Source organism: Postia placenta (assembly GCF_002117355.1).
Source record: "Postia placenta MAD-698-R-SB12 unplaced genomic scaffold POSPLAscaffold_1, whole genome shotgun sequence".
NCBI classification, from domain to species: domain Eukaryota; kingdom Fungi; phylum Basidiomycota; class Agaricomycetes; order Polyporales; family Adustoporiaceae; genus Rhodonia; species Rhodonia placenta.
Genome location: NW_020169832.1, coordinates 2,622,938 through 2,641,330, shown reverse-complemented (window position 1 = coordinate 2,641,330; position 18,393 = coordinate 2,622,938). Strand labels below are relative to the sequence as shown.

General features: G+C 53.2%; 7 protein-coding genes across 7 annotated transcripts; 3 read left to right on the top strand and 4 right to left on the bottom strand.

The window, feature by feature from the left end:
• Nucleotides 1-242: 242 nt before the first annotated feature.
• On the top strand, nucleotides 243-4,709 carry POSPLADRAFT_1042917 (hypothetical protein; the record flags this gene model as incomplete). Its single annotated transcript, XM_024478185.1, has 12 exons — nucleotides 243-361; nucleotides 507-657; nucleotides 1,155-1,201; nucleotides 1,250-1,448; nucleotides 1,533-2,381; nucleotides 2,496-2,571; nucleotides 2,894-2,957; nucleotides 3,052-3,135; nucleotides 3,454-3,848; nucleotides 3,907-4,071; nucleotides 4,124-4,435; nucleotides 4,486-4,709. The coding sequence occupies 12 exons, from the start codon at nucleotides 243-245 to the stop codon at nucleotides 4,707-4,709; spliced, it is 2,685 nt and encodes an 894-aa protein (XP_024344517.1).
• A 352-nt stretch (nucleotides 4,710-5,061) lies between these two features.
• On the bottom strand, nucleotides 5,062-7,685 carry POSPLADRAFT_1128220 (hypothetical protein; the record flags this gene model as incomplete). Its single annotated transcript, XM_024483718.1, has 8 exons — nucleotides 5,062-5,186; nucleotides 5,242-5,600; nucleotides 5,650-5,751; nucleotides 5,802-6,180; nucleotides 6,641-7,001; nucleotides 7,059-7,317; nucleotides 7,373-7,496; nucleotides 7,595-7,685. 8 exons carry the CDS (start codon nucleotides 7,683-7,685, stop codon nucleotides 5,062-5,064), a joined length of 1,800 nt encoding a protein of 599 aa, XP_024344516.1.
• Nucleotides 7,686-7,916: 231 nt separating this feature from the next.
• On the top strand, nucleotides 7,917-9,148 carry POSPLADRAFT_1165174 (hypothetical protein). The gene is made up of 7 exons (XM_024487870.1): nucleotides 7,917-7,953; nucleotides 8,009-8,031; nucleotides 8,112-8,192; nucleotides 8,254-8,299; nucleotides 8,357-8,581; nucleotides 8,652-8,797; nucleotides 8,857-9,148. Exons 1-7 carry the CDS (start codon nucleotides 7,933-7,935, stop codon nucleotides 8,924-8,926), a joined length of 612 nt encoding a protein of 203 aa, XP_024344515.1. The 5' UTR covers nucleotides 7,917-7,932; the 3' UTR covers nucleotides 8,927-9,148.
• Nucleotides 9,149-9,634: 486 nt separating this feature from the next.
• POSPLADRAFT_1128711 (hypothetical protein) lies at nucleotides 9,635-12,264 on the top strand (the record flags this gene model as incomplete). The annotated part of the gene is made up of 10 exons (XM_024483763.1): nucleotides 9,635-9,707; nucleotides 9,766-9,979; nucleotides 10,035-10,155; nucleotides 10,204-10,339; nucleotides 10,392-10,864; nucleotides 10,961-11,053; nucleotides 11,103-11,302; nucleotides 11,355-11,503; nucleotides 11,558-11,624; nucleotides 11,676-12,264. 10 exons carry the CDS (start codon nucleotides 9,635-9,637, stop codon nucleotides 12,262-12,264), a joined length of 2,115 nt encoding a protein of 704 aa, XP_024344514.1.
• Nucleotides 12,265-12,509: 245 nt separating this feature from the next.
• On the bottom strand, nucleotides 12,510-13,620 carry POSPLADRAFT_1129687 (hypothetical protein; the record flags this gene model as incomplete). The annotated part of the gene is made up of 4 exons (XM_024483867.1): nucleotides 12,510-13,042; nucleotides 13,099-13,173; nucleotides 13,227-13,373; nucleotides 13,419-13,620. The coding sequence occupies 4 exons, from the start codon at nucleotides 13,618-13,620 to the stop codon at nucleotides 12,510-12,512; spliced, it is 957 nt and encodes a 318-aa protein (XP_024344513.1).
• A 2,436-nt stretch (nucleotides 13,621-16,056) lies between these two features.
• Nucleotides 16,057-17,175, bottom strand: POSPLADRAFT_1068602 (hypothetical protein; the record flags this gene model as incomplete). Its single annotated transcript, XM_024482309.1, has 2 exons — nucleotides 16,057-16,460; nucleotides 16,540-17,175. One exon carries the CDS (start codon nucleotides 17,173-17,175, stop codon nucleotides 16,546-16,548), a length of 630 nt encoding a protein of 209 aa, XP_024344512.1. The 3' UTR covers nucleotides 16,057-16,460; nucleotides 16,540-16,545.
• Nucleotides 17,176-17,469: 294 nt separating this feature from the next.
• Nucleotides 17,470-18,372, bottom strand: POSPLADRAFT_1038139 (hypothetical protein; the record flags this gene model as incomplete). Its single annotated transcript, XM_024477338.1, has 3 exons — nucleotides 18,329-18,372; nucleotides 18,011-18,265; nucleotides 17,470-17,961 (listed from the first exon to the last, which is right to left on the bottom strand). Coding segments are annotated over exons 2-3 (613 nt in total), but the record flags the coding sequence as incomplete, so codon positions are not given.
• Nucleotides 18,373-18,393: the final 21 nt, after the last annotated feature.

Genomic DNA, 18,393 nt, shown 5'->3' with positions numbered 1-18,393 from the left:
ATCGCTATCAAATAAGACGCAAGAAGATGCTGCACCATGCCAGGAGACACCGTTGGGCTCAAGTATAGATCTTGTCCGTGTAGGTAGTACGAGTCCTGCGTACAACTTTACTTGGCGGTATCTCAAATATCAGGGTTCCATGTCAAACCGCAGACATCGAATGCTGGGACTCAGAGATGTTACCAGAGTTCTCCCGCATATAAAGTGCACCCTGGATTGCGCTTACCGTCTGGATACACACCATGTCTTCATCTCTCTCACAGTGGCCACTGAAAGCGCAACTCCTCCGTACCGTGCTCACAGCCGTCATCGTCGTCGTCAACCGTGTTTGGGCCCAACACTCCGTGACTGTACAGAATCTGTGAGCATTATCGTTGTGAGGTGGCATGTTTGTAAACTGAGGTTGTATTTAGGTGTGAATATGGCGAAGTGAGCTCATGATAGTCAAAATATTTCAACCTACATGCATGTGCTAATATGTGGATGGAGCCCCGACTTGTCAGCAGCTCAGGCACAACGATAGCTGAGGGCCCGAACATTATATACCAAGGTCAAGATATAGAAGATGCCTCCGCGTTAGTGCATTTCTTACCGCTCTCCGGACCTGTTCGTGACATCTTATCGGAATACCGCATCGATGCAGCTTTTTGGACACAGGTAGGTCATCCTGAAAGGTCGACATACCACCACGTAAATCCATAGTAAATAGGAACGTGCGGGATCCTCGGGGGCAACTGCACTGTTGTTACCTTCAGTCTCACCGATTCATGGGGTTCCACAGCTTACATAAACTTAATATCCCCGTGAGTAGTGACAAAAATTGCTGATCAAATTTTAATTGTCTCTGCCCGCAGTAATTCCTTCTCCGAGGCGGTGTCCTCGAGGTATTTGCCGTCGTTGTGAAGTGTAGTTCTTGTTTCATGCTATTCTTCCCCCAGCTTCTATGATGCTTGCAGTGGCATAGGCGTTGACTGTCAGTCCAAAATCCCTCCAAATGTCCGTATGTCTATTCTTAGCCGAGCATATCACCATAAGGTCTGGACCCCTACTGTCCCGATGCAGTCACCGCTTCCGGAGACACAGAAGATATCGCGCACTGCAGCAACACTGATGATCCCGATAGTTTAGTACGTGCCGTCTTTTCTCTGCCTCAGGTATGGACTGATAACCTCAAGGCTGGCCTACTCATAACGTGGTGCCCGTACGTCATCATGTACACTGCCTGTCGCTGGCTAATAGTTTCTTGTAGGAATGGCGTGGATACCTCGCCTATCGCGAGCTTAGTCCCTTCGTCACAAACCCCTACCCCTACCCTTGTGGTGTCGACGTCCAAGTTGGTCGTTGGTCCCATCGTAGGGGGCGTCGTAGGAAGCGTCGTTGGCATTGCTATCATCATCCTGATAGGGATGATATGGTGGCGACTCAAGCTACGATCTAAGAAAACGACGGTTAGCGTTCTCTCTGCTGATGCTGATTAAGAATTACGTCCCCATGTCGCTATACAGATATCATACAACTCATTAAACGTACAGAAATCTACGGAGCTACCAGGTAAAAAGAACGATGAAACAGCGAACATACTCTCTGTTCCTCCTGCACCGCCCGTGTATACGCCCAGCGTGGGTCCTCTCTACGCTCATACTTTCACCTCCGTGGAGGGTGTGCCAAAAACAGACTCAAGCAAGAATTCGTACAAAATAGCACCCGAATCACCGCCAAACTCTACACCAGGAGCACCGCACTCCACAGGACGTGGCGTCACATTTGTCTCGTCAGTACCACCCTCTCCGCGTGGGATGGGAGCGGCCTCTAGAAGGGACGCAATCGATCACAATAGCATCGTTACACGGGATCACAGCAGGCACCGAATAGTGCACTCTCGGACGCATAATCCGCGTGGTACTTATGCGCTTCCCACTAGTCTTCGCGATCCCCCTCTCCCAACCGACAATACAAGGCCTGAGCCGGTTGCAGCGGAGTCCCACGCGACCCCAGAGCTGGATTTCCCCCCCGTGTCCAGCGCCCTGCCATTTGATGGGAGAGATCGATCACCATTGCAATGTGGTCCTGCCGACATCCCAACCTCTGCCCCTTTTCCCCCTTCAGCTATGCCTATGCCTCCCTTAGCAAGCCGCAATGGTGGGCGCATCCCGGCGTCTCCCTTAACCCATTTTCCCATGCGTTTGCACACCAACCATCAAGGGGCACAGGCCGGCTTGGGATTTGGACAGCACCCTCTCGCGTCAAACGGGGGTACCGCTCGTCGTGGGAGGGTCCTTCAACGACGCAACGGACGGAGTCCACCAGGTAACCGCACGTTCTCGCCTAAGACCAACCATTATGCCCCTACTTCTGTCGAGGGCACTCGTGCCCTCGGTTGTGTATGAGTCAAACATATGAAGGTCCGTGGTATCATTTTTCCAAAGCAATGTGCAGGCTGAGAAGGTCTTCCGGATTTTCAAGCAGCGAACCACTATGTGACGGGGATGTTATAGCTCAAGCGTGAAATTACTCTTAGGGTTGTCGACGACGCTCATGATGCATTTTGTGCAAATGACAGTCGTGTTGATTGTAAGATTTGCTCCATTTCTGTGCCGGGTGTTTTAGTCCGTGACGAATTCTCGATTTTGGCTGTAGCAAAGTATGAACGTAGTGGAGCACAGCAGCTCTGCGCAGGCTACAATAGTGCATCGCCAGAAGGGTTATGATTATATGAGTAAAACTGTCTCAAGGAACCTTTGACTTCACCAGATTGGTCAATGTTCACTGATTCAGGATCAAATGATATGTGGTTCGTCGTGTCCGGGAATCATGCCGCCCGACTTCATATGATCATGGAAGCTCATCAAAGTATAATGAAGATAGTGAGAATCCCTTTTGAGTATTTGACAAGGCTCCCATGAACTCCTCACGCCATACTTCCATATTGGTGACATCGCGGATATTGACGACTTCGAGTGCGTGGTAGAAGTTGTATAGCTGGAGTGCAAATCGCACACGTTGGACTGCCTCGCCATGGTGGGTCTCAGACGTCATGCGTTTATCCCACAGGCTATACTCGGCCATCCGCAGAGTGTCATATTGGCCACTATCATGGTGGTTCAAAATGACACGATTATCGGAGCAGTGGCGTAAGTCTCTATATTCATTGAAGTGGTTGGCCCTGATTGCAAGTATGATCTCACAGATCCTTGAAAACTGGTATTGCTTACAAGGATTAGTCGATAGATATATGCTGAAACCCACGGCTTGTCAGGCTATGGCGGGCCGAGCGGAGATAACTGTGATCGAGCGAGATCCAATCTGGAAGTGTTGTCACCGGATTTGGCAAGTGAACATGTTGGACATTCCCGACTGTTGATTTGTCTCCGTACTCTTCTTCAATCCCTACATTACTTTCGGTACTATAATTTTCATAATACACGAACTCGTACTCCTTGCCATTATGCGCAGTCCGGTCATCGCTTTCTCTATCCTCGCAGCTGCTGCCGTCTCTGCCTCTACAACTGGCCCCTCCAGCTCTCCAGACCTCTCCGCTAGGTCTGTGGACCCCTCTCATATCATCGACAAGGCGGTGAAGTCGGTCAACAGTGCCGATGTCCAAAGACGAGGGGGGCTCCTCGGCGGCCTCGGCGGCCTCGGCTTCGTAGACGCTGGCGAGCGCGACGCAAGGAACAACGCACCGCACGTGCGCAGGGCAACCGATGCACATCGTCACAAAGGCCGATCCAGCAATGCGTATGATGGCCATGCATTGCATCGAGGAGCGGAAAGAACCTCGCCGCCTCCGCGACCAGACCATCGCACCGAAGGCGTAGATGGCTGTGATGGAGACAACTACAGTGAAGGTAAGTTCGCTCATGTTCTTTTTCAAAGCATTAGCGACGAAGGCTGTCATTTCTGCAGGCAGAGTCAGCAGCACAGACGGTGGCGTGTCTTGTTCGTCCAGCGCACAAGGCGCTGCTGCGAACCAGGTCGGACAGCATGTGGGTGGTGAGAGTGTCGCCTCCCCCGATGCCGGGGCGGCATCGGGTACAGATATCACAGATAATGGTTTGGACGGTCTTATGGGTGAGTATGTGGATACAATGCACGTGCTCTCGAGTCGACGTGTTCTATCCAGGTATCGATGGGACGTCTGGAGGGACAGGCACGAGTCCTGACGCTGTCGGCGCCGATGGTGACGATGTAACAGTCTCTCCAAGCAATGACTACGGCAATGCCTACCCTACCTATCCCGGGACACACACTCACCGCCCACTGTCGCGTGCCTTCCCCAGCGCCTCCCCCGAAGATGCGCGTAAGGAGCTGTACGAGGTCGTGAATAACACCATGGCCGGAGGGAACAACCCGTCTCTTGTCCGCAGAGCCGTCACACCCGTCAACATCCCAGCGCTTGAAGAGGATAGATCTCCGAACGGTGTGATCAATCCAGGTAAGTAGTTGAATGACCGAGTTGTCCATGGTGCTCAGCAGATAATACAGGTTCCGATGGGGCACCCGGCGAGAGCATCCAGGGAGCATCAATCCCAGGCCTCGGCACTGTGAACAATCCCGGTGGATCTGCCCAGCCCGGAGCGGTCGGTTCTAGTGCAGGTGGCAGAGTGATTGAAAACGGGCATACGAAGGATAATAAGGCTCACGTCCCCGGTGTAGGGGATTTATCGAGGAGTGGAACTGCAATGGGAGGACAAGGTTTCAGGCCTTGATGTTCATACACTTGAGTAATAATGAGGCACGACCATTGGCGGCTGGAATTGTAGCAATGACTAGACTTTGTATTTTCAGATTTTCATGTAACCTTTCCTCATTCTACAGTTCCACAGATTTGTTAAACAGTTGTAGCCTGCGGATATACGTACTTCATACTGGACTTGAGATTTGGACAAGGTTACGGCTAGGAGCTGAACCTTCATCTCGCTGCAGGTCATAGATAAATGATGAGTGCATTGGAAGAACCTCTAGACCGAGAAGGTACATTGTCGAGACAGGGAGATGGATCCGCGTAAAATACAGCAAGCAAGGAGAGGACACAGCAAGGCTCTGCACGAAGCGCGCCTTTCACCACGGGCTGTAGAAGTCTTCATCGGGCCTGACTTTCTCCTGTGTTCCATTCTTGTTCTTGAGCCCCACGTTCCCTCCTGTCGCGCATCCGCTCGCGGATGTGCCTGCAGCCCCAGCGTTGTCTAGCGTATTCATGTCAGCCCGTGGGAGCATGGACCCAACTGTAGATCAACTCACTGGAGTCCATGTTGATCATCCCCCCGACGTTGTTCACGCTACCGCCCTCCGCGTCCCCAGTGCTGCCCGAATACGCGTTCCCGCCTGCTCCATTGCTCGCGTCGCTGCCCGAATCCCCGTTTGTTCCATGGCTCGCGTCGCTGGAGTACCCGCCTGCGGAGCAACCGGATTCAGATGTTCCGCCAGCGCCCGCGTTATTCGAGTTGATGTTCATCAGCGTGGGCATTCCGTCGTTGCTCGCGATGTTCTCTATCGAACCGCCGCTCACATCGCCGGTGCTCCCCGTGTACGCATTCCCGCCCATTGTGTCCGCATCATCTGTACGCGGGAAATAGGTACTGCCAAAGTGCGAGTGCGAGCTGGGGAAGTGTCAGCATGTTAAGTGGAATAAGAGGGCGGACCGCGTACCCTGTTGAGCCACCAGAGACGTCGCCAGCCGAGCCCGAGTAGGCGTTCCCGCCCGCAGTATCAGCGTCGAGTGCCCGCTCTGAGACGTCTCGGGGACCAAGCCTACGGTATGGTGAGCACGAATGTATGGACATGTGTTGCATGCAACACACCTGTTTGCAGGCATCACCGCGGTTCCGACAACCCCTCTCCGTGGCTCGTCGCGAGACTCGACGACATGAGCACCAGTCTGTTCGAGATGCTCCAGCGACGAGACAGTCCGCGCAGCGAGGGCATGGGGTGGCTGCAGAGTCCCGCCGAAGACGATTGGCTGGTGGCCGCGAGGCATGATGTCATGCATGTCCTGGCTGAAGTCCCGCGCTGCTTTGGGAGACGAGGGCAGGAACTTCTTGACCGCAGACATGGCCTCGGCTTCATTGTGGGCGAAGGCGGGAAGTGGCGAGGCAATGACGAGCGACGGACTAAGAGCAGTCGCGGCGAAGATGGCACAGGCGAGGGCTTGTGTGCGCATGATGGACAGCGAAGTAGTATCTGTAAAATATTAGTTCACACAAGGCGGTGAGGTGTTAGAGTGGAGGGCGGAGACAAGATAGACAGAGAGCAGAATTGCTATGAAGTCAGCCATCTTATGACTTCGCGAGAGGCTGACGAGGAGGCTGACCACCATCCTACTCGTCCCGATCGAGTTGATAGCTTTCCTTTCTCGGAAACCAGTGCAGCTTCTTGGCGTGCCGTCTCGGCAGGAAGATCGAATCCAGCCTGGATTCTTGAATGATCTTGTGAGTATGTACAAACACGGATTAGCGAGGGAGTGTTCAAGTATAAATTACACAGCATAGACGAGCAGAATATTCACAGCACCGCATTTGTTGTTAGAAGATGGGGGGACTGCAAGGAGACATAGGGTATCATGGAGACCGAAAGTCTCAGCTATGTGGGAATCCAAGCGCAGGGCAAAAACGCACGCATCGGTCAATCATCTACTATCAACCATTCGGCGTCTGATTCACGTCCGTCTCCGTTGGAGACAGCGTCCCATCCTTCGTCGTCGCTGTCTCGGCCTCCCCGCTCGCCTCCCCGTTTCCCGACCCCGACTCCGAGACGTAATCAATAGATACCACGTCCAGCTGGTCGTCCACCGCTGCAGAGTCAGGTTGTCCACTTAGTGCAGCCTGCCGCCGCGTCTGCATGTCCTCGTAGAACTCGTTCGCCTCATTCATTCTGTTGACGTCCGCTTGCTTCGCATCGAGCCAACGCTGGAGCAGCTTGGCATTGTCCTTGATTAATGTCGCATTGCGCTCTTCTATCTGACCAAGTTCCAACTGCAGAGTGTTTATCTCATCGTGCAGTATCTACAGTGAAATATAAATATTGACAATTGACAGATGGGCTGGAGTATGCATGCACACCTGGGCAGTCCGGTCCTTCTCGGCCATAAGCTCACTGTGCTGCTCAACTTTCTTGCGTAGTGTAGCGATCTCGTCGCGTGTCTTCCTGAGGCTCTCCGAGTCAATGCGCGACAATTCTTCCTTCTCGCGCAGAGTCTCGTTCATTGCGAGCAATCTCTGCGCGTTCTGGCCTTGCGTCTTGTAGACTGTCGCCAGTTCATCGCGTAGTGACGTGATCTGGGACTCCAGGGAGGTAATGTATGCTGCCCGAACAGGGTTACTGGGACATGAGCGTTAACGACCAGATCGAGTGAGGAGTTGCTAGCAAAACGTACTCTTCTCCTGTTCCAGGCACGAACACAGTAGAACTGCTGGGATTCGCGCGTGCGGTGCCCATCGCACGCAAGAGGGACCCATTGCGCTCTTTCAACAGCTTCGTCTGCTGAGCCAATCTGCGATCTTTTCAGCGTTCAAGTAGCAGCCGCAGAGCAAGTAAGATGGATCAGGATGACGCTGCGAGCACCAGGCTGAGCACACGCGAAGAGGTAGATACATACATTGCTCGATGATGGATGCGTATGCGGAGTCGTTCGCGTTGCGCTCGACGAGCCGCATGCGAAGGGTCTCTTGCCACAAGGGCTCAGCCATGGCTGACGAGTGCGATGCGGCGAGCGTCGAGGGCGGGTGGGCCGAGGCAGCTTGCAAGTTACGAGCTCAGAAATGCTGCCCGAATGCACGACAGATGGGGACAGCACGTTCGGACGGAGCTCGAACTGCCGTATCTGAGATCTCGCATTGAGCGCCTCCCCTGCGCCATCTTGCCCGTCTCACTGTTGCCCCATCTGACTCCAGCTCGCACGTCCCTCGCCTCCTCTATACCTCACCATCCTGCACCATGGGCCGCGTTCTCTTGAAGGTACGAGTCTTTCGGGAGGTGTGCGGGGGGCATGCGCTGATTCCATATCCTGCAGGTTATCATCCTCGGCGATAGTGGGTGCGTATTGCAACTGCATGGCTCTTGGTGGCAGTGTGAGAGCTTAATGTGCTGCCCGCTCCGTCATCGTGCCCCTGCAGCGTCGGCAAGACCTCACTTATGAACCAATATGTGAACAAGCGCTTTAGCAACCAGTACAAAGCGACCATCGGTGCAGACTTGTGCGTATGCCCGTGTCGCGCGGCAATGACGTCTTACTCACAACGCTGCATGCGCGCACAGCTTGACGAAGGAGGTTATGGTGGATGACCGACTGGTGACGATGCAGGTATGCTCGGAATCCCCGTTGAACATGCCCAACCGCCAGTGTCTTACGCGTCGTTAGCTATGGGACACGGCCGGCCAGGAACGCTTCCAGTCTCTTGGCGTCGCGTTCTACCGAGGTGCCGACTGCTGCGTGCTCGTCTACGACGTCAACAGCTCAAAGTCCTTCGAGACCCTCGACAGCTGGCGCGATGAGTTTCTCATCCAGGCTAGCCCACATGATCCGGAGAACTTTCCCTTTGTTGTGCTCGGCAACAAGATTGATATGGAGGAGAACAAGCGCCAGGTAAGCATACTACTAGGGTAGGTCACTTTTACATGCGTTGACTCATGTTTGGTATTCGCTGTATCTATAGGTCACGCAGAAACGTGCGATGACCTGGTGCCAGTCCAAAGGCAACATCCCCTACTTTGAGACTTCGGCTAAGGAAGCGATCAACGTCGAACAGGCCTTCCAGACCGTTGCGAAGAACGCTCTCCAACAGGAAGCTGAGGAACAACTGTGAGTGTACCGTCAGCTCTGTGCTTGCGGACATGTAAATGAAACACTACTCGCCCCAGATACGTCGACTACCCGGATCCCATCAGAATCGACTCTGAGAGCACGCGGAGCTTCGGATGTTGCTCTTAACCAAGTCAATGCGCATCGCCTTCGCCTTGACATGCTCGCACCCGTCACGACTTCCAGTTACCCTTATTTCTTTCCTCGAACACTTCGCTCTGCTGTCCATGTTGTCCCTCTTGGGCTTGTTCACTAATACATACTCGATGATGATCTCATGCCCGCTTGTACATTCATACGCGTTGCTGTTACTGTCTGCGATACATACGCGAAGGAACAGCATATTACTTTCACAACTTGACCCGATGGCGTCCAGCGCCTCATTATGCACAACGCGCCAAGGCCGCGGGGCTCTCCACCCTCACCATGCGCGTCGTGCTATATGTACGCCTCGGTGGCCTGGTAATCCTGCTATAGGTTCCTCCATTCCCGCGTCCACTTGCCTGAGCTATTTCAAGTCCTACATCGCATCAGTTGCCCAAATCTGTGTTTCTCAGAGAACCCGCGTACACTGCCGTACTGAGGTCATCGACTTCTTGACGCGGAGCCGCAGCCGAACGGCCTTGGCTCTTCTCTCGTTGCTACTTGGCTCAGGGCCGAAGTTGAATGCAGTCCTTATAGCTGCGCTCAGTGCTGCCAAAACAGCCTTCCGCTGCGCAGGTGTCAGCGTGTCCAGGGCATCCTTGATCCTAAAAGCATCTCTTCAACTAAGACATCCACAGTGGTCGATTACTTGGCCCCGGAATGCAGCATTACGCGCCTTCGAGACCGCTATCCATGCCTCCTATCAGCCAGGCACAGATTATATGCCAGGGATGGGTTCTCAAGAAGAGAAGGAAGAAAATGCAGGGTGAGTTTGCGCCAGTACTTCCCGACCTGGTCTCATATTCCATCGCGTCCCACGTAAGGCTTTGCGCGCCGGTACTTTACTCTGCAGCAGTCAGGATGGCTGTCGTACTCCCTCGAACCCGGGCAACTGAGCCGCGACCAAATCTTCCTTCCACAGGCAGCAATATCAAGCACGCCCGGACGGAGAGACATTCATATCGACTCTAATAAGGCGACATTCCACATCAAGTGTCTCAGCGCGGATGACTTCAACGTGTGGATGGCAGCGTTCCGGTGAGTCTTGCACGCGTTGGCAGCGGTAAGCAATGCGTGAATGGCTTCGCAGGAGGTTTATTGTGCGCGAGGTGCCCGGCGCGGCGTCGCTTGGGCGGCGGTCCACGCTCACGAGGACTACACCCCGTGGAGGGCAGTACAGCAGAGTGGGCGTGCTTGTGGACGAGATTGGAAATGTCAGTTTCGTTGCGTGTATGCTTAGCGAATTCTCAACGCGTATTCAGACCATCACAGAACTCCAGGGCGCGATATCTGCCTTGCGGGAAGAGGATGCTAAGCAGAGGAGCAACTCCACGCGTTCAGGGCCTGGCGGGGACAAGAAAGATCGGAAGGACCATGTTCTAGGTCTTTTCAAGAAGGGTGTGTCTGCCTCTTGAATTGCGCTTGCGCCTCTAACCAATCCGTATTCCAGCTGCGCCTACCCACAGTAACCATTCTGCGAGCGAAGTCTCAATAGATACTAGATCAATCGACAGTAGTCTATCTCCCGGAGCTGGGTATGAGCGCGCTCAAGCCATTCTGGACGCATTAAAGAATCAGCACGCGGCACTGTCCAAATCCATACAGCCGCAGTCTTCAATAGATTCCCAATCTTCTGTTGCACATCCAGGCGGGCTTTCCACCACTGCGGAGGAAGATGGCGAACGCACACCCACTAGCCCCAGCCAGAAATTAGCGCGCTCGTCTATGATGAGCTCGAACAGCGGTGGCAGCAACAGTGTCTGGTTTGATGCTCCAGAAGGCGACGGAGCTGAGGAATACGTAGTGGATCATGCGGATGCGTCACCTGGTGACGAATCCAAGGGCACCCTAGAGAGGAAGCCGAGTCATGTTGACAGCCAAGTGGACACGGGCTCTAGCGCAGAAGCCAGCGCGGAGACAGACGTGGATACGGACGCCGACTCGGAACTTGAAGACACTTCCGACAAGTCTGAACACGCAGATAGTGCACCGACAAGCCCAGAACCCTTTACGAAAGAGCAGAAACCGATCGCTAGACGTACACAATTACCCTCTCCAATAGTAGGCGATGAAGGGAGTCTCTTCCAAGTGCTGAAGAAGAACGTTGGAAAGGTGTGCATCCTCGCTATGGGGGAGTTCGCTTGCGTCTCACGCGGTCTAGGACTTGTCACAAGTGGCAATGCCTGTCTCGTTCAACGAACCCCTAACGCTCTTGCAGAAAATGGCCGAGGAGCTCGAGTACTATCAGCTACTGTCTCAAGCTGCCAACGCACAAGACCCAGTAGATCGAATGTGCTTCGTAGCAGCATTTGCTGTGTCGACATATGCAAATACGAAGTATCGGACGGGCCGAAAGGGGTTGTACGTACAGTATATCTTGTCTGTCTTGTAGCTTCTAACTCATCATTGTCAGTAATCCAATGCTGGCAGAGACCTTCGAGGATCCAAGGATGAAGTTCATTTCGGAGAAGGTGTCCCACAATCCCGTCATTCTCGCGTATCATGCGGAGGGCGAAGGCTGGGAACTCTGGGCGACATCTAGTGGAAAGACCAAGTTCTGGGGTATGATGGTGTATACCGTCAAGATGTGTACAGAGGGCTGATATATGCGCTCAGGCAAGAGCTTAGAGATCATACCCCAGGGCACCATACATCTCAAGATTGGTGACCAACACTATCAATGGTTGGGACTCAGTACGTTGTCGTTTGACCATAACTAATCACAGAGGCGCAGGACTAGACCGTCGTCATTCATGCGGAACTTGATGATGGGCACAAAATACCTAGAACATTGTGGCAAGATGGTGATCGAAAACACGACAGCTGGCGGTCGCTGCACCCTTGACTTCAAAGAGGGTGGCTACTGGGGACCTGTCAATATGGTCGCGGGAACAGTTGTTTCCGCATCAGGCGAGACAAAGGCACAGTTGGAGGGCAAGTGGGACGAGCAAATGGCACGGAAACTCGACTCGTCGTACCTCCAAGTCCTTTGGCGAATGATACCCTTCCCCAAGAACGCCCCAGATTACTACGGCTTCACCTCATTCGGCATCACGCTGAATGAGGTGACGCCAGATGTGGAAGGTCGTCTTCCGCTCACAGACTCGCGGCATCGGACTGATGTTCGGGCCTTGGAGGAAGGTGACCTCGATAGCGCCGAGGAGGAAAAGAAGCGGATAGAAGAAGCCCAGCGGGAGAGGCGGCGGCGGGGGGAAGATCGGCAACCACGCTGGTTCAAGCAGGTTGGAGACGAGTGGGTATATGCGGGAGGATATTGGGAGCAGCGAGAGCGAGGATGGAAAGACGTCGAAGCCTTGTGGTGATATCAATAGACATGCACACTGGAACTCTCGATAATATGTACAGCCTTTTAATACCCTACAAGAGTAGTCCTTACTTTGTCGTGGCAGTTGACATTCAGAGGGGCAAAGTTTCTGGGACATTATACTGGTGGAGTTCGCATTTCCCGCACTTATCGCTAATTCGATACTGACAGGTCACAACAATAAAGAAACTCGTGATTTATAATGAGCACAAACATCAAGAATCATATCCGGGGAAGGTGGCGTCAGAGGCGCACAACGGACCAAGCCATCACCCAAAAACGAGCGGCGTCTCTGTTGTCATCGGTCACTCGGTCGGGCCTTTTCACCTCCACGAGCAATGCATCCGCTTTGACGGTACCCTTCTCGAACACACCGCCGTCCCACATCTCCTTCCAGGTTTCGGGCGAATGGCAGAACTCGTACGATCCGTCGTCACGGGGGAGGCCATCCGTGCGGTAGCCTTTGACTGGCCTGCCGGCATGCTCGCCGAAAATGAGCGAACCAGGCTCGGGCGAAAGCAGCCCCGCGAGAGCACGCCCGACCTCGAGTTGCTGTGGCTCGTCGAAGAGGTGGAAGAAAGACGAGGCGTTGATCGCCGAGACGTGCCCCAGAAGCGGAGTCAGCGTCTTCAGGGAGCGCAGGTCAGGCCGAGGGGTCTCCGGGGCCGAGTAGAATGGCGGAACGGTCTTGAGGAAGTTGGAGTCGAGCGCATCACCCGGAATGAAATGGCCGGGGAAGTCGCTCTTGAATAGTTTATTGCCGAGCTCGAAGAAGTCTGCGATGGACGATCAGTGCCTGGAGATCGATCGCGAGAGTAAGCCTTGGACCCACCTCCATGCAAATCGGTGCCGATGGTATTCTCTCCCGGAAAGCCGTCTGAGACTGCTTTCCTTATCTCGTTGCCGACTACGAACGCGTGCAATGAGCTAAGCCTCGTGCTATATTGACTCATCACTTACAGCAGCAACCCACGTCAAGGAAAATCGCGCCTTCGCGTTCTTTACCCAGTTTCAAAAGTTGCTTATATGCAGGAAGGCGCGAGATTTTGAATCTAAATAGCACGAGAAAATCGGCGTCTAACTTCAAATCTGACATGGATGCCATACCTAGTGAAGACGAAGCCGCGGATGCACCCGTATTGGTGGACCTACATGCATCAAGGTGAGCTTCAAAGGACAAGAACATTCGGCACGGAATAATTGCCTTCCAGGCCTCTTGCTGGACGTGCACAACATGCTTCTTCAACTCTTCTTCGTCCTGAATGCCGGTCTGAGCCTTGAAGAACTCGAGTTCAGGGCCCTGGAGGGAGTAGGAGCTGGCGAAAGTCTCGTCAATAGTCGATGGTGCACCCATTATGTCGTTGGAGTAAAAGCGGGCACGGGGGTGTGGTTGAGGGGGACTGCTGGAGGAGTGACGCCTTAAGTCGGAGCTGAGCCTGCGTTGACAGGAGATGGTCCTGCATTGACGGCTTATATGCCTGCGAATCGCCCCTCATGATTCCATAAGATTTCAACAGAGACCGGGTCTGCCTCTGGAATAGACGCATCTGGCGTAACGCTCAAACCAGTACATTCTTAGCTTCGTCTCCCCCGCTATGGCACATCAAATGGAGATAAAGTCTATAGGACGTATGAGCTACTTCAGACCCTGGTTGCAATTCCGTTGAATTGCGAAATTATGTCAGGGTGTCCACGACGGGAGACGCTTACTAGCTTCATAGAGTGCTTGTCTAACAGCAAATCCACATGATCAGCATGAGGTTCCCGAACTCCACCGGTTGCAGTAGAGAGCAACATTAGCGGCAGGGCTAGATAGGTAGTACTCAGCCCATTACCTGGATTGTTGTAGTCCACGAGAGTGGTCGGACACTAAACTTGGCGTGGTCACCGCGTCAATCTACGCATCCAGGGTCGTAAATTTGAGAATGAGCCCAGTCTGCTGAGTGAATTAAAAGGCATTAAACCGCGCTCGTATTGACGCTCCTCCAAACCCGCGTTAGAGGGTGAGTAGGTCACAATAGCGCAGATGAATGTAGGACGAACGTCACCATCGTCCCATTTCTGACTGGAAGAGAAGCTCTCGCGAAGATTGAACTGACCGTGATCCCTGAATCATCACCGGAGAACGCCATGGCTCACCAAACGGCCTTGCCTATTGCGCTCTGGTATAACTTGCCGCCGCCTTTGCGCGAGTGTATGTGAATATGCCTATCTGATAGTCTTAATGAAGGCACCTGTTTGAGCGTTCGTGTCAAAGGTTGCTTATAATAATCAGAGAACCTGAATGATGTAGTCCAAGTAGAAAGAAGTCTGGAACACAGCTCAGAGACCCGGATGCCAGATATAGGCCACCTGTGCGAATGGGGCTGATGAGCGTAAATGACCGTCTGCACAACCCCAACTGCAATGTTCCTATCTGTCAATTTGAGCTGCTGTTAGGCTTGAGCTTGATTGTCTCGGTGGATATAGTGATACGTCATGGCCTAATCATGGCCGGTCAGCAAGGCGCTATGCGGCTCTACTGTCCTTCAGGCTCACCGTAGTGTTGCTAAGGGTAAGCCTGATAACGTCGCACTTCCTGTTTTCGCGGATTCACCGGAAACAGATCGTGCTGCGGCAAGCGCTATACATACCTCTGACCCCACCAGCTAGAGCTTGAGCTTGATATAACAAGACACAAGACACGCTAGTCCGCAGTCGGGTGCGTGACTGCTGCCGGTTCCACTGTCGCCCACGTAGTGGCGGAATTGGTGTGTTCGTTCGATGTACCGTGTATACCGCCATTCCTCTCTTGTTCACATCGCCATCCTAAATGACACCTGATCACACGCCTAGCCCGCGCGGACGCTTGCGAGGGCTCAGCAAAGGAAACGACGCCAGATCAGACTTAGCTAACGCAGTCAGACCCTGACTGAGCTTCAGGGTTGCGCCTCGACTTCTGGTTGTGGCCCGTTACCTGCTGACCGTCCACCCTGTCGCCAACGAATGACAGTCCGAAGGGGCAATACTGATATGAAGTTGAGCAATAGTCGAGAAGACTTCAACATCAGTTCAGCATCACGTTCAGTGGGTACACTGGATTCTGTGTCAGTACAGTGCTCAATAATCACCTCTTTGTCCTCATCAAGCGGCAAGAGCAACCGAGGGTACAGACGTCCCAGAACCCTGACGCCATTGCATGCGGACAGTTAGACGATAATTGTCCCTGCCCGTGAGTCGAGATGTTAGCGAGTCAACGGGCTGCTTACAGTCAACCAACTTATCGGCTGATCCCACGGACTATATCTGTATGGATCGCCTCTGTCGGGCAGCTTCGTGCGCCGAGGAAGCGTAACACACCACTAGGCATCGCCGCAGTGGCTACAAAACACCCCGGGGAGTTCTCATGTGGCACTCACGCATATGGGGCGCGCGCCATTGTCAGTGAAACGCCCCGGAAATCCGACGCGTATTCGTGTGTGCATACGTGATGGTGTATAAGACTCCCTGGAATTCCGGGGAGTGTCGTCCCACTGCAAGTGTATTACACTGCCGCGTTAGGGGGGTGCTCCTCAAGGGAGTTGGAAACATAATCCATGTCGTCGTCAGAACCTACAGTATGGATACCAGGAAGAGTATGCGCGCGGGCGGGAACAAGGAACGTCGGCGTTTTCCGACATCACGACCGCAGGGACGTAGGCGGCTGAGTAACACCATTGAAGGCAGGGTGCTTCGTAGCGGGCGGACGACACAAATAGGACGGCATCGACATGTTACGACTTGTATAACGGATTCCGCGGACGACTAGTGTGTGCATACGCACGTGTTTATGCATTGTGTTCAATTGCAAACTACAGTACTAGTATCTCTTGTCTCCCATACATTGTAGACAAATTTAGTGTCTCAAACTCCAGGCATAATATTTGAATGCTTTCTCCTTTGTCTACATACCGTGTCATGTTACTTGGCGAGCCCCTTGCAGGGATTGTAACGCGATTGCACATGTCGTATGTTGTTCAGTTCGCAAGTTGTAACACTGACTAGTCGCCAGAATGACAGACGGTGCCTTAGAGCTTTGATTTGCACCCTGAGTTCCCAAGTTGGTATGGGCAAACTTGCCACAAAAGCCAGAACATACGGTGTTGTATCGGCGGTCCTAATACTCCATTGTTGTGCTGTGAACTGTCACTCGAGCCACGAGGTACGGAATGCAACCTGGATTATGAAATAATCCAGTGATGCCAGGAATTCAGCTAATCATTCCCGACTTGACAGTCACAACGGCGACACTCACGTGCCATCACTGGGGAGCATCCTCTATGGCCCTTGCGGACTTCTGCCATTTCCGTTCCTGCTTGCGTACCCGGGCAAACTCTCTTGCCAATTGCGCACACTGCGTCCACCGACGCGACATCTCGAAGTCTTCTTCCGCGTCGTCCTCTTCCGCGTCGTCTTCGTGCGGCCATGATCTACAAATATACCATAGATTGGGAAACAGCGACGATAAAAAGCTTGCGATGGGCACTGGGTCCTTGATAATTGAGTTACCCACACCGAGCTCCTCTACGAGACGGTTCCGCACACCACCGCCGGGCCGCTGCTCACACTCCTCGGCGGTACCCACACACTGTGTGTCGAACACGAGCCCGACGTATTGCAGATGACGGCAGTGCTGGGCCAGGGGGATGAGACCAAGGAGCGTCGCACGCGGATTCGGTACCCACGACCCGCGTTCACCCCCCAGTTCAAGACGTTCCAATTTTGGCCAAGCAAGCGCCATGTCGCGCAGCAAATCGTCGTCGAGGTCCACCGGGCAGCCCTGGATATCGAGTACTCGCAGATGCTCCAAACGCAGAAGGGGCTGCAGTGCCTCGCGGCGCACTATGTGTCCCTCCGAATCATTATCAGGGATCCGCCCAACCTCGATCATAAGCACTTGCAAAGAAGTTTCGTACAGTGTTGCTAAACTCAGGGACAGTGTCTTTATACACCCGGCCGAAGGATGGGTTCCAAGAGTAACGCTTAGACGGCGGAGGGAGGAGGAGCCAATGTGGAGTAGGAGGTCGGCGACATGAGAGAGATCGTTCAAAGTGATCGTGACGTCCTTCAACGCAGGAAATGGTGAATCGATAAAGGCTTTGGTATAGTCATTCAGCACGTCCGTTAGATCGGTTGTAGCAGAAATCTGCACATTGATTGTTCGGAGGTCAGGCAAGCACGCCAGCTTTAGCAGAGCGGCAGCATTGAGCTGTATATCAGCTTTGAAGTCCACGAGTTGAGGCAATCCGGACAACAAGGCGGGCATTAGCTCGCATAGTTCTGCAGTTTTCGAGTAGGACGACAAGGAGAAGTGCTGGAGCGCTGGGGATTTCGCTGTCAGCTTTTGAAGCGTTTGATAGACGTTATTTGCGTTGCAAGGTCCGCCCATAGGCCAAAGGTGCACCGTCCGCAATCGGGATCCAAAGAGGAAATGTATCGCAGGAAGTCCGCATTCTCCGAATGCGTATTGGAAGTAGTCCCATTCCAAATATTCCACATTTGGAAGTAATGACGACGCGGGGCGAAAGGCTTCCAGGGCATTCACCGCAGAAAAAGCTAAATTAAATTTCTTGATTGTGTCTTTGAGCCGATTCTCAAATCCGCCAAACGACTTGACCCGAGGACAGTAGAGAAGCATGCGGACGAAATCGGCAGGGACTAGGGGCCGCACGAATGACTGGCAATAGAGGGTCAGCTACGTTAGAGAGGGGAGGGAATCGAGCTACCAGCACAATCACTTCATTGTCTAAACTTGTAAGGTTAGTTCTGAGTTCCGCTGTCCATGCATCGGGTGGCATAGTGAGTATCAGAGGAGCAAGGTTGGGCAGGGAACGCCAAACGATGTCCATTGCTGGCTCGTAGAATGTCCGACATGTCCTCGAGAATGCCAGCAAGTCACTCCGTCCCGCACTAGCACAAAGATGTGAGCATATGGTGGCAATTAATTCTGGTGTGAAGATCCGCCGGGTGTCCATGCCACGCTGTCAATATGTGTTAGTATTGTGAAAGACGGGTAAAAGACGGGCACAGAACTGATGTCTCACTTTAGTTCAGTAAGCGGCAGGTCTGGGGGCGATATTCAAGGTGGACTGACAGTTAGACTTGATTG